This window comes from Arachis stenosperma, chromosome 4 (assembly GCF_014773155.1).
Source record: "Arachis stenosperma cultivar V10309 chromosome 4, arast.V10309.gnm1.PFL2, whole genome shotgun sequence".
NCBI lineage: Eukaryota > Viridiplantae > Streptophyta > Magnoliopsida > Fabales > Fabaceae > Arachis > Arachis stenosperma.
This window is the reverse complement of record NC_080380.1, coordinates 12,981,639-12,996,941: the sequence shown is the minus strand read 5'-3', so window position 1 is coordinate 12,996,941 and position 15,303 is coordinate 12,981,639. Positions and strand designations below refer to the sequence as shown.

At 28.9% G+C, this 15,303-nt stretch overlaps 1 protein-coding gene across 1 annotated transcript; it reads right to left on the bottom strand.

The window, feature by feature from the left end:
- Positions 1-11,198: 11,198 nt before the first annotated feature.
- Positions 11,199-13,069, bottom strand: LOC130976563 (berberine bridge enzyme-like 8). Its single transcript, XM_057901451.1, has one exon. It carries the CDS (start codon positions 12,976-12,978, stop codon positions 11,290-11,292), a length of 1,689 nt encoding a protein of 562 aa, XP_057757434.1. The 5' UTR covers positions 12,979-13,069; the 3' UTR covers positions 11,199-11,289.
- Positions 13,070-15,303: the final 2,234 nt, after the last annotated feature.

Sequence of the window (15,303 nt, the reverse complement as noted above, 5' to 3'; positions counted from 1 at the left end):
AGAGAGCTGCAAACATTGAAAATTTCAGCAGCATAACCACATATTTATCATCCAAACTTCCGACGGGCATAACTCAATCCCTTCCGTTCTTCGAACGGCATAAACATCACGAACCAAATTTTCATTTTAAAACAAGTTGGGAACTAATTGAAGATCCGGAAGCCAAGTTATGCCTCGCCGAAATTCGGCTAAAAACCAACCTTTACAAAAATATTCAAACCTCAATTTTCAATCAAACTCCATTCCATTCCTTGTTAAATATGCCAAATCTAACACCATATATCAATAACACAACCCAACACAACATTACTCCATTTATCAACCACCAACCATCAATATATATATATATATATATATATATATATATATATCAACGAAACCATCAAGCCTTCAATCAATAAGCATATAACCTGTAAAATCATCAACTTAGCCATATCTCATTATTCATATCTCATTGAAAAGTCCACATAATAACCATCTCTATTACACAATCAAGCCACATCATATATATCAAGTATACTAAGCATTATACCATTCCGTGCAATTTAGCTTATCCTATGGTCGTCTAGCCTAAGTTTTCACAGAACATTATATATTAAATGCAAGAAACCTAAACCATACTTTGGCCGATTTTCACGTAACGACCAAAGCTATTTATTCAAAACCAAGGCAGCCTCTCAAAACTCAACAAACTCTAAGCTTAACTTTCTCCAAGTTCCAATATTCACAATTCCAAGCTCCAATTATTTATTTTTCAACCTAATACACATTTATAACACCTATATATCCAATTTAATATTCAAAACTCAAATTCTATGAAATTAAAATAGAATTATTGTATTCTCACCTTACCCAAACTTCACATAAGCAAGAGTGAACGTTTTCCTCAAGTTAATTGGATCCTAAAACATCATAAATCAAAGAAATTCAACATTCCCACTCAAAATTCAAAAATTAGAGGAAGAGAAGGCTGAGAGTGATTAAACAAGTTACCTATGAAATTATTCCGGTAGAAACGTAGAATTCGACGCGGTGAACGCGTGGCCGCAAACAGTGCGGCGATCGGAGCTCAGACAGAAAAGTTACGGGGAATTGAAGTTCACTGTATGGGTTCGGTGTTTTCTCTCTTCCCTGGATGCATTTCACGTTGCTCCAGCTGAATGAGGAAGAGAAAGAAGCTTGGCTTCATTTAATAGGTTGGTCCCGTTGGACCGACGGCCCGATTTCGGCCCGTTCAACTGGTTCAGCCCATTCAGTCTAATTTTGGACCGATTTTTTTGAAATTAGTGTCAAAATTCTCGTTTTGATGAGTTCTATCCTAATTTGATATGATATTCGTATTTCTAATCTTCCTTATTAAAAACTAATTTATTGACTAATTATCTACTAATTTAATCGGGGTTTACACATGAAGTGGCATATATATTAAAGAATTTAAAGAATAAAAGAATATATACCAATTTTATATTAGTCACTGTTACATACACACATATGATACATATACGTAGTTGATACATATTATTTATTGAGTTTTTTTAAAAAAATTGAAAAAAATAATATTTTCATTATTATATGTAATATTTTAAATAAACTATATTTTGACAAATATTTGATAAAAAATTATATTATACAAATAATATTTTTAACAAAAGTAGTTAGTTAATAAGTATTGAATATAATAATCTAATATTAGTTAAAAATATTTCATATTTACTTCAAATCTAGGAAATGATTTATTATTATGTTTGGATTTGATATTTCGATTCTTTGCTTTTGGGATATATGTATTGAACACGATGAATCCAATAAACTATTTCAACATCCTAACTGGGTGCTGTCTTTGTCCCTTACTAGTTAAGCCTAATACTATCATATTACAAGAATCCTGGAGTACTTGGCAAGTTGGCCGTCTTATTTTTAATTTTCTAATATAGAAATAAGTAGAATTTTGTTCTTAGCAAGTTCAGTCTTATTTATTTAGCACTTCACTCGGTTATTTTTCATTCTTCTTTATATATATATATATATATATATATATATATATATATAACTTATAACTCTTTTGCATAGTCATTCTCATAAAATAGAAATGATGCTTATGCAAAAATTATAATGATATTTTGCCATTTTTTTTATAATTTTGTCATCTCCAAATTTATTATGCTTTTACATGATATAGTGTAGAAACTGGAGAAGGAAGGACAAAATGTAATTTTGAAGTCCCAACATAAGAAGCTTAAGCCAGAATGGGTGTGTTCATGTAGTCGTGTCTCAGATTTTGGTCTAATGAAGACAAACAATAAAGAAAGGGTGATTTCATTCAGTGAGAAGCCTAAAAAATAAGACCTGAAAGCAATGGTAAAAAGCACAACTCATGCTTGTTAATATCAGTTTTCAGAATTTGGTTCTTGCTAATGCTGCTACATAATTTAGCAAGTAGATACAACACTCTTGGAACTTTCACGGGAAGAGACTGAAAAGAAACCATACATTGCTTCCATGGGAGTGTCTGTGTTCAAGGACTTACTTCTTAATCTACAAAGATACTGCTAATTTTAACCTATATCTTGTAATGTGAAGTTCAATAATGACATATAACATGACAATAAATTGCTTGTTTCATAGATAGCAAGCTAATTAATTTTAACAAAATTTACTATTAGTAATAAAGTATTATGCACATGGTTCCCCTGTTTCTCCATCTATGTACCATGAACCTAATTGATTGAATTATCTCCAAATAAAATACTCGTAATCTAATCATAGAAAATAATAAATGCATATCAAAACCAACCGTGAACCTAACTTTTTAGTAATTATGATTAGACAACTCTTCATTAGATAGAACCAAAATGTGCATGTCTCTATTCTAATGTTACAAATCCTTGGTAGTATTTTATAACTAAGTATCAAAAGTCATATATATCTCTGGTTTAAGTGTGTGTTTGATTGTTTATTTAGACTAAAACATTGTTATTTATCCTTATGCAGATTATTGACTCAATAGTATCGCATGGATGAATTCCGTGGAAGAACAGAGTAAATAGAATCTTAGGATTGGACTTATTTCGGTTTAAGCAAACATTTTCTTGAATTTGACTATGTAATTCTTAACAAGAGATTTACTATGTTTATTTTCCAGTTAATTTTGTTATTTTTGCCATAAGTTTAGATTCAATAGATGAAAAATATTAAGATTTATAGTATTAAAAGGTCCAAAAGAGATATCTTTAAAATTAAACCCAGAAAAAAAAACAGCATTTTTTAAAAGGAAAATCTAATTTTTTTTAATTTGTATTGAAAATAGCGGCGGTTTTATAACCGCCACAAACAATCATAAGGAAAAAACGCAAAAACATTGTGGCGGTTCGTAACCACCGGTAAAGAAGGGACTAAATCCTAATACTTGTATATTGCGTCGGTTTAAAATCGCCGCTAAATTAATTGCCGCAAAATATTGATTCAGCGGACAAAACCTAATTCCGGCGCCCATATCCATGGCGGTCCGCTGAACCGCCGGCCTTTGATTTTGCGGCGGTTTAAAACCGCCGCTAATAGAGAAAAAAACCGCCGCTAAACAGCGCCTCTGTTGTAGTGAATTATTTATCAAGTAATATAAAATAAAATTTAATTATTTTATATTTTTATGTTGCAGTTTAAAATATCATTTTAATATAATTTTTTAATATTATAGAAAATTTTTTGCATTATAATTAATTTTAATGAATAAAAAATATTTATATTTTTTGTATTTATATATTTTATATTTTTAATTATATATGCTTGGTTAGATTAGGTCTTACTAATATAAGTAAATATATAATGTGATAGGCATGTATTTAGAATTATATTATTTATTCTATTTTTTTTAAAAATAGAAAAAAATAAAAAATTAATATTTCTATGTATTATATATAATAGTTTAAATAAATTATATTATATAATAATATCTTTAATAAAAGTAGTTAGTTAATAAATTTTAAATATAATAATCTAATTATTTATCAAATAATAAAAAATAAAATTTTAATTATTTTATATCTTTATATTACCGTTTAAAATATTATTTTAATATAATTTTTTAATATTATAAAAGTTTTTGTATAATAATTAATCTTAATGAATAAAAAATACTCATATATTTTATATTTATATATTTTATATTTAAGAATAAAAGATTATATTGCCGTTTAAAGTATTGTGTATTAAAGTATTATCATTTTAAGTATTTATTTATATACTAAAATATTCTGTATTTATTAGAGTTCATCAATATTTTTTTTATATTAACCTTTAATTTTTGTCTAATAAAATTTAATAATTTATATAAAATATAGCATATCCAATAAACACATAATTATTATATTTTTTAGACATACTTATAGTATTATATAATTCATTATCAAATTATTATCTCAATAAACACTTTTGCAAAGGCCTTTCAATCCATATCAATAATAATATTCTTTTATTATTATTATTCTTATTATAATATATCAATTCAAATTGTCCTGTACATCAAGGAATTGATTCTCGATCCATGAGCCTATAAGACAGGAAATGCCAAAAGTTTTTTTTTTTTCCAAACTCTCAACATTGAATTCAAATATAATAATAATAACCAAAATTTTGAATTCTTTATTAACGAATCAATATAAATGCTATTCTCACATTGGTTAATTTGGACAAAATATATATGAAAAGAAAAATTCTATAAATTTAATTTGAATCTAATTTCATAAACTTAATCAAGATTCAATTATAAATAAATAAATTTATAATTTCTTAATGATTCAATCATAAATATTTCTGATATCATTTGTTGGAAATTCTTAAAATTTTTTAACCCTAAAATCATTCATATTAAATTATTAAAAAAAATACTTGAATACAGAAGCGTATCTTAATTCATTAGCATGATTGAAAGAGTTTAATTTTTTTATCTTTTTCAACCAAGCCTTCTGTATCTCTAATAGGGTTGAATTATAACTCTTTGATGCAAAAAAAGCTACGGAGGCCGCTTTGGTATATTCGGGACCAAAATTCTGAAGCCACTATTTATATTTGAGTGTGACACCCATTAAACCCTAAAACCCAAATACAATAGTATCTCTAGTTTTATTCTCATTTAATTTCAAATCAAAAGTAATAATGACTTATTTTATTACATTTATAATAATAAATGAGGTCACTATTATATAAGTCATTTATAAAATAACTTAATTTGTGATTATAATTTATATATATATATATATATATATATTGTTCATAAATAAATTAGAATTTCCTACATATTGAAGTCCCAATAGAAAATGGAAAATAGTATTAAATGTGGGCAAATCACCTAAAGAAATAGAATGAGTTTTAAATTTTTAATATTACGTGAATGTCCTAAAATGAAAAGTTATTTGTGAGAGTCCTTATTTTATGTAAATCGAATTGATTAAAGTTAATTTTAAGTCTTCCCATATAAATCGAATTGAATGAATTTGATTTACCATAAACCATAGTAAACCGAATTAAGGGCTTCGAAGTAGGGCCATTTATGTAAATTTAAACCAATAACTTTGATTTAATAGTGATGTCACGTTGGGGAGTTGCATAGCTAGGTAAATCGAATGAGATTGTTTCGATTTATTGAAAATTAGTGAAACCATATAAATCGAGTATAAAGGATTTGATTTACCAGAAAACCATACTTAAATCGAATTCTATTAATTCGATTTAGTGTATTAGTCCAACCACACACACACACACATATATATATATATATATATATATATATATATATATATATATATATATATATATATATATATATATATATGAACAGAATATTAATATTAGAGTGACACTTACAATAACTAGTGAGAATAACTTTTTAGTAACGATTAAAAAAAAAACGAAAGAGAGAATAAGATTCACTGATAAAGATTTGTTGAGTGTCCTTATCAATCTTTCCACAAGTTTTGTTGAGTTTTAGAGAACTATAATCCAAAATCTAGGATGGCAAGGCATGAAACAAGTGGAGAAGTTATTTTATAGAATTTTGATTTATATTGTTCGAGATGGTGTGAAGTACGACCCCTTTGTAATAAACGGTGACGAAAATTTGCAAGTTTTGTTTTACTGTCGTCATCATTTTCCTGAGGTGATGACCTATGAGCTATTGGCCAAACGTGGAGATGTGGTTTGTAGTTTAGGAGGATCAAATTAAAATCCTCAATTTATAACAATGTCAGGAGCCTCAAGTTCAATACCTGTTGGTTCCTTGTCATTTGTGCATGTCATTGCACCTGAGCCTGGGTTAGTAGCATCTCCATCGTTCACAGCTAATCTAAACTACGTTGATGATGGAGAAATAGGTGACAATCGATCCTTCCGTCAATTTGCTATTGTGATGGTGGGTACTCCTGTCATGATCCCAGCTTCAGGGAAAAGTGGACAGCCAGATGCCGTCAAAGATATATTGCGGGATGACAATGATGTGGAATCCGTCATGATTGACGATGATAGCGATGACGATCTATGGAGGAGTATTCCAGTCCGGGATGCATGGTGGAGCATCGAGTTTGAGAAGTCAACAATACTCTCCGTACATTTCGATTTTAGACTTGGAGGCCATGACACAATAGAAATCTCCGGATGCAGAATCCAAATTTGGGACAAGAAAAACATCATACACAAGATATAGCAATATGGACAACTCCGTCCAAACGATATATACAATCCGGGTTGTTCTCTATATCTGGAGTTTTTAAGATTTTTTTAGAGAATTTGTATTTCTAGTGGAGTGGAGAATTGTAAATATAATTCGCATCTAACAAATTCGAACTCTTTTATATAGCTTGCCAACACTAAATCGAAATAAGTAGTATTAATTTACCTTAGACAACACCTTATTTAAATCGAAACAATTGGCTTTGATTTATCATGAGCTAACAAAACTATTAAATCAAAACACTCTCATTTGATTTATCTAACCATGCAACTCCCCAACGTGACATTACTACTAAATTGAAACTATTGGTTTTGATTTATTATGGGTGGTCCTAATTTGACTTAATTCGATTTACTATAATTTGTGTTTATTTGGGCGCCATTATTTTGATAAAAAAAAATATTTTTTAATAAAAAAATATATATTTTTTTTAGTGCGCTTGTTTTAGGACATTTTCGTAATATTAAAACTCATCTCATTTCTTTAGGTAATTTGTCCTGAAAAATAAATAGCATTTAGTGCCAATTAAAATCTATTAACTTTTCGCCAAGATCTTTTTACATATTTTTTATTTTGAGATTTTATTTTTAAGAAATCAATTTTTTAATAAATAATTATTTAATTAATTAGTAGATGATGAACAAAAGGTTAAAGAAATTTATAAAAAAAAGATTGTTCACTGAAAAAGTAATAATCCTTTTAAATAATAATTAATTAATATTTTTTATTATTTTTATTGACAAATAATGTTTGCTTAAATAATTTTCATTTTATTATTTTTCTTTTTAGCAAAAAGACAAGATCTAATAAAATATAAAAATACATCGAATTAGGGATACTTCAGCATCAGCATGCCTGCCAAAAGATGTGCAACTACAACCACTCGGTTGTTATCACTGCACTGTACTCTTGAAATCACTCACCAATAAAAACAGAACAATAATTGGTGTGAACCTCAACTTTTAAGTGGATATCATATTTTCTAATAATTGAGATGTTGTATTTACATGTATGGCTCAAAAATTTAATTATTAAGATATGACCAATGATTAGAGATAAGGTAATATGTAAAGGGAGAGACTCCGATAAAGATACTTAAAACGTCTTCTTTTAAAGATGTTTATTTTTAACTAAAATTTAATATATATAATTGATTAAATTATATTATTTTTATCAAAATTAGATCAGACAAATTGATTTGGTCAAAAAATCGACAAACCAAACCTTAAAACCGATTTAAATTAATATTCTTTTTTATAGAAAATGACTATAATAACCTTATTATAAAAAATGAATAAAATATTTTTATTATATATATTTTTTTTTAATTTTAAAAATCCTAAATTCTAACCCTATAACGGCACAAAGAAAAGAAAATGGTTAGAATTTAGGGTTCTTAATATATATATATAAGAATATTTTAGTTATTTTTTATAATAGAAATATTGTAATTATTTTTTATAAAAAATATTAATTTAGACCGATTCAAAGTATAGTTCATCGATTTTTTTGCCAAATCAATTTATCTAATCTAATTTTGATAAAAATAATATAATTTAATCAATTATATGTATTAAATTTTAATTACTTAAAAATATCTTTAAAAAAAGACGTTTTAAACATCTTTATCTAAATAACTTCCATATACAAAATAGTTGAACAGAGTGAACCCATTTTTCTTTAACTAAGCGATAGAAGTTTGTTCATTACCTTAGGTATAAAGTTTTAAAATTCTGAGTCAATTATTTTAATTATTTAACAATGTGTTTATAAGCAAGCAAAATATTATTCATTAATTATAATTAAAGTGAATATTCGACTTCTAACTATTTGTTTGTAGAATATGTCGCACTCTGATTATTCTAAAATTTCCTCCAAATTTTCATCTATCAATAAAAATGGACAAATCGATTCTTACAACTGGATGACCATTAATTATTCATCTAACGTATCAAGTTAAGTATAATATGTCAATTGTAAGTGTCATGTGTCAATTTTAAATAATTGTAAAAATTAAAAAATTCCTGTCTATTTTTTCTTTTTTTTTTTCTCCTTTCCTCTTCTTATTTTTTTACTTCATAGTCATTATCAATAACTACCCACAAACAATAACTTAGAACCGAAAATATAACAAATACAAATTATTATTGTAATTTAAAATATTTGTGTGTTCGATCTATATCTCTACTATACCCCAAAATAGTATGAGACATGATGCTTCGAAGACCTTCATGGTCTTAACGTGGATATCACAGTTTCCATACAAACTAAACCATTTAGCTGAGGTTTTTTAGTTATTTAATAACAAATGACTTTTAAATAATTCATCCACAAAAAATTCAATAAATTAATTCTCTTTATTTTGAGTATGGCGGTGAGACAGAAGCTCAAAAAATAAAAATGAATTTAAAGTAAAAGATCTGATTTTTCTACCATTCGTATGAGACTTTTATGATATTGTTTATGAAAGAAATATACTACCCACAAACAATAGGCGAACCTTATGCCTCTGGTGGTACTATGGGTGGTAATGGGTAGAGTAAGATAGAGTTTAGATTCAATCTTAACTTTATTTGCGGGTTGAGATTTTTATATAAATTCAATCATATCCTATTCGTGGATTAAGAATATTCCAACTCTAATTCTACCCATTTTTAACCTGCAGATTATTAAAAAGATGCAATATTATTATATAACTTGATGATAATTTAAAATAAAATTGACTTTTGTGTAAAAAAAAAAACGTATTAAATTATTAATTAACAATATTCTTTTGGTGGCTAACGATTTTTTGCGTTTAGTAAGAAGTCTTTGCTTCAACATCCACTTGAAACATATTTTTATATAAATATATAATATATACATATATAAGATGCGGGTTGGTCGGATAGGATTGAGACTACTCAACCCACACCCTATCTGTCCGCACGAGAACCCTACCTGCAACCCTATCCTACCCGATGTGGATCAGGTTGGCAACCCCACCCGACCGAGTTAGATCGAGTTGAGTACTCGTAGGTAGGGTACATATTACCATCCCTAGGTGGTACCCCTTTAGCTTCGTGATATCAACCTCACAGCCAGGAACTTGCCAACAAACCGTCAAGGGTGAGCCGAAAAAAGTGGTGCGCACGCGCTTCTTGCTAGGGAGATCGTCGTTCTCAAGCTGAGCATCGATCTCGGGGCACGCGCATAGAACCCGGCCCGCGAAGAGGAGAAGGAATATTGTGTGGATCAGGAGGAGCTGAAGGATCGAAATCCAACAGTTGAGATGATTGATGAGGGTTAAAGGGTAGACGAATTCGGTCATCGTCGAAGTTGAAATCGAGAAGGTAAGTAAAGTCCCAAATTGAAGAAGAATCGTCCATGTTGTTTAAAGGGGAAGGGAGAGAAGGGAGGGCTCCATTGACAAAGGAACTGAACCTTAATTGAATTGTTGAGAGTGAAGAAGTGATTTTGGTTTGCAGAGAAGGTAATATATGGTGGTGGCGGTTGGGTTTGGTTTGTGTTTATTTTATTCTCTGTTCTAAGTCATTGTTTGTGAGTAGCCATTGATAATGGCTTTGAAGTAGAGAAAGAAGAATAGGGGGAGGAAGAAGAAGAGATAGACAGGAGCTTTCTAGTCCTTGCAGCCATTTAGAATTGACACGCGGCACTGACAATTGACACGTCGGACTTAATCTAATATATCAGACGGGCAATCGGTTGCCATTCGATTGTAGAGGTCGATTTGTCCATTTTCATTGATGAATGGGGATCTGAATGAGATTTAAGGATGATCGTCAAAGTACGACATGTTCCACAAACAAAATGGTTAGGGACCGGAAAGGGTATTCACTCTTATAATTAATAGTAAATTATTCTTTTGGACGAGCATTCACGCGATCAAAATAAAAAAGTTATTTTTACTAACGTAATATTACGTAATAATCGTCTAATCACATACATTCTTTTAGATGAGCATTCACGCAATCAAAATAAAAAATAGTTATTTTTACTAACATAACATTACGTAATTAAATGCACGTGTAAAATTATTTTACACTGATAATGCATTAAAATTAAATTCTATTTTTATTACTATAACAAACAAATTCAAGTTCAAAGAAAAAAAAATAAAGAGGAAAAGAGGAAAAGACTTGGTGTGGTTTTTGTTTCTCAAACCAATCTAGCAACTAACATACCTATAATAAAAGTTTAATTACTCTATTGACCCCTATAGTTTTATCAAATTTTTAATTAGGTCCTTATACTTGTTTTCTTTTCAATTTAGTCCCTACACTGCTTTTAATTTTGTAATTACATCTTTTTTATGTTAAAAATGTTAAAATTAACATAATATTTTTACCAAAATACATGCAGTCGAACATTTAATTAAGTTTTTAATTATAAATACCTTCAATTTACGAAGAATATTCAGTTAACTCTAATAATTTTTACACTAAAAAGGACTTAATTACAAAATTAAAGCAGTGTAGAGATTCAATTAAAAAACAATATATAAAGAACTAATTAAAAATTTTATAAAATTATAGGACCAACAGAGTCATTAAACCTATAATAAAAAACTACAAATCAATGAATAATTTTGAGTAAGCATCATTGAATAATATCATCTCATAAGGTAGAGTAGGGATGCTCTGTTCATTCCTAAAGAAGTTGGAAGGATCAACCTTGTTCTTAATTTGAACCAACCTATTGAAGTTATCCATGAAATACTCATAACCATAAACCCTACCTTCAACATAGCTGTTCTCACCATTATGGTTAATTCCCAAATCAAGATCCTTGTAATTGAAGAAAGCCTCTCTAGGGTTCTTGGACACAAAAGGAGTCATGTACTTGTGAAGTTTCCTGGTCAAGTCTATGTAGTAATCAGCAACATCTTTCCCTTCCTCGTTCCAATTTGCTTGGTACTGAAGCTTCCATAGATTCCCTTTCCTATGAGGGAAAGCAGTTTCAAATGATGGAATCTCATCCATTCTTCCACCATAAGGATGGCCATAAAGGATTGTGTCCTCAAACTCAATCATCAACTTCCATAGCCCTTCCAAGCCCTCTTTGGGAATTGGTACCTTTATGTAATCAGATTTTCTTTTCAATGAGTGAAGTGATTGTGGCATTCTATCAAGCAAGATCTCAACAGGTGTTGAAATCTTGATATCAGTCCAGAACAGAACTGATTCAATCCATGTTGTTTCAATGCAATCTTGTTGCCTTAAACCCATTTGAGGAAATGCCTCACTCATGAGAGAAACAAGGCTTTTTGAGTCACCAAGGAACAACGAAGTAAAACTAGCCCTCACAGTTTTTCTTCCCTTTTGTGTTCCATTTACCACATCAAGAACAACCCTGATGAAAAGATTGGAATCAGTATACGGTGCAAAATGTTGCCAATCATAAACTATATCAGTTGCATTTTGCTCCAATGTTCTCTCAACTTGGAAAACAGTGACTTTCTCAGGAACTCTAACTAGCTTTAGTTTGAAAGCAAGAATCACACAAAAGCTAGCACCACCACCACCTCTAATAGCCCAAAAGAGATCTTCACCCATGGATTCTCTATCAAGAACTCTACCTTGAGCATCGACTATTTGTGCATCAATAACATGGTCAATTGAAAGACCATATTTTCTCATTAGGCTTCCATAGCCACCACCACTTATGTGTCCTCCAGCACCAACAGTGGGACATGTACCTGCAGGAAAAGCATGAATTTTGCTCTTCTGAGCAATACTATGGTAGATCTCACCAAGTGTTGCTCCAGCTTGGACCCAAGCTGTTTCAGTTTCTATGTCAATCTCAATGGCTCTGAGGTTGAACATGTCTAGGAGGAAGAATGGCTCCTCTGCCACATAAGACACCCCTTCATAATCATGGCCGCCACTGCGGATTTTCATCAGCTTGTTGTGCTTTTGTGCACAAACAATGGTTGATTGCACATGAAATACATGTGATGCGGTGATTATAAGGAATGGTTTTCTTGTTGTGGTGGTGTTGAAACGAAGGTTTCTAATGTACGATTGCAACACTGAAGAGAATAAAGCATTGTTTGGTGTGAAGATTGATGAAGTTATGGGGTGAGAAAGGTCAGAAGAATGGTTTACAAGGCAATGAAGGAAAGTGTTGTGAGCTGAATTTGCTGCTGATAATGAAGGTGAGCATATTAGGGAAAGTAACACAAGAACAAAAGGGTTTAAGAGTGATAGGTAATAATGAATTATGTTATGAGTGTAAATTATTCTCATTTTTGGCATATCTTAGTGTATTTCTTGCTCTGTGTTTCTAACCAAAGATAAGTGAGCTTATTGATCATAAACATGTCATCATATCAGAATTTATAAGATAGGCTATTCATGTTTGAAGGATTCATTTGGTAACTTGCAACTCTATCATACCACTCGATTTGTTGTCTTGTATTTGAAATTAAGTAACTAATCATTGCAATTTTTTTATTCATAATATTTGTCATTTCACATTTTGAATACATTGAAAATTTAGTACCTAGATACGTGTAATTATGTTATGCTTAAGTATATTGACTTTTCAACTTTCAATTTTTCTTCCTATTCATGATTATTATCTTCTTTTAAGATGGAAACAACAAAAAGAAGCAGATATATCGTTAGAAAAAAAAAGACTGCTTGCTCATTTTTTTCAGATAAAGCATTTTTCATTAGGATAATTAAGGTTGTTCTAGACATTATTTTGAATCATTCCAAAATTCTTTGCATTTTTTAATTGGAAAAAATATGTTTCACTTCTGTTTTAGAAAAGAAATTTATGCTATGAGAGTTAGAATTGTGCATACCAGTTGATACAGAATTACAGATACTACATTACTACTACATGCTTTTTATCATTCCATCCTAGACTTGTTTCTTTTCTTTTCTTTTCTTCTTTTTTCACTTAGAAGATTTTATATTTATGATGATTTGTAAGGCAATCTCTTCTTTAGTTTACTTCATTTTGAGGAAGAAGAAAATGGAGAAGTAAGAGAGCTTTTCTGTTTTTTTTAGTATTCTTTTTCCTAGATTTATATATATATATATATATATTTTGTATTGTGATACTAGTTTTACATTTTTTTTTTTGAACCTTTTCTCTCAGAACTAAGGATATTCATTTTTTGTTCTAATCCAATCATATTGGGGGAGCCTCATTTCTACTATTAACCCAAATTATCCTACTTGTAGTTTTCTTTTTATAAATAAATATCTATATTTGATTAAAAAACTTTTATGATTACAGGAATTTTAAAATAAAAAGAATAGTTTATAATAAGTATCTTGTTATCTAAATATTAGCTATGGGTATAACCCAATAAGAGTTTATAAATAAGTACGTATATGTATTACAGTATTAGTATTGCTATTTATAAACATTAGTCAAAGCTAGCGGTTGAAAACTCTGCTTTTGAAAAATGCGTCTTAATTTGAACATGTGCATAATTGCATATAAAATTATAGAAAAATAATGTATATGAAGTTAACATGTCTTTGCTAGTATCCATGGCTTACTTTTACTGATGAATTGAAGTATTGAACCCACATAGTCCATTGCTGAGTCACGACTTCGTGTTCTTCTTATCCATAATATGAAAAATACTCGTACCATTATAAATTTTACTTAATTTAATATACTTAGTCTTGTTAACACACTTTAAGGATATTTGACAAACGAAAAGTATAACATAGAAATTTAAATTAACTATTATACATCTTTTATATTTTTTTATGTATTAATTATGTTAAAAGAATCAAATTTTATTACTTTTTCTTTAATAAATATCTGTAATATATTCTTTAATTATTCATTTTTTTCTATAATTGGTATATATTTTACAAATATCTACAATTTTATATCTTTGATTTTTCATATGTTAGAGAATTATTAGAATCAATCTAGATCAATCAGTATCATTTATATTTATATAGTATATTTGTATATTAATTATAGGATTCTATGCCTTTATTACTCTGATTCATTTAGCATCTATAAATATCCATTGTATATTGTACCTTTCATCACACTAAATAATATACTCTTCATATTACTCTCTCAGTCTCTTGTTTCTAACATGATATCAAAAACTTAAAGTTTTTTTTTTCAATGAAATTCTGTTCATAACCCAAATTATTCTACTTGTATTTTTTTTATAAATAAATATCTATATTTGATTAAAAAACATTATGATTACAAGAATTTTAAAATAAAAAGAATAGTTTATAATAAGTATCTTGTTATCTAAATATTATTAAAATAATTTGCTCTTGAAATGGTAGGGAGTTGTTGAGTTAAGAAATTAACTAAAATAATTAGTGATGACAAACATTATTTTTGGCAAAATAAATAATTAGAGTGGTTAAATTAATAAGTTCACATTGCTAATTATTTATGCTATGTTGCAGGTCACACTTCATTTTTGGCAGCCCAAGTTGAATAAATAACAAAACAAAGCTAATGGGCTGAATGGAAAGTGTGAATAAAGGCAAGCCCAAGTCATTCATATCAAACAAAGAAGCATAGCAAGACACCGGGCCAAAAAGAGAAGAACCCGATCCAAGCTTGAAATTGTTTTC

Bases quoted from the DNA above. Each gene is read 5' to 3' on its own strand.
- LOC130976563 (XM_057901451.1), bottom strand. From the start codon at position 12,978: ATGCCAAAAATGAGAATAATTTACACTCATAACATAATTCATTATTAC.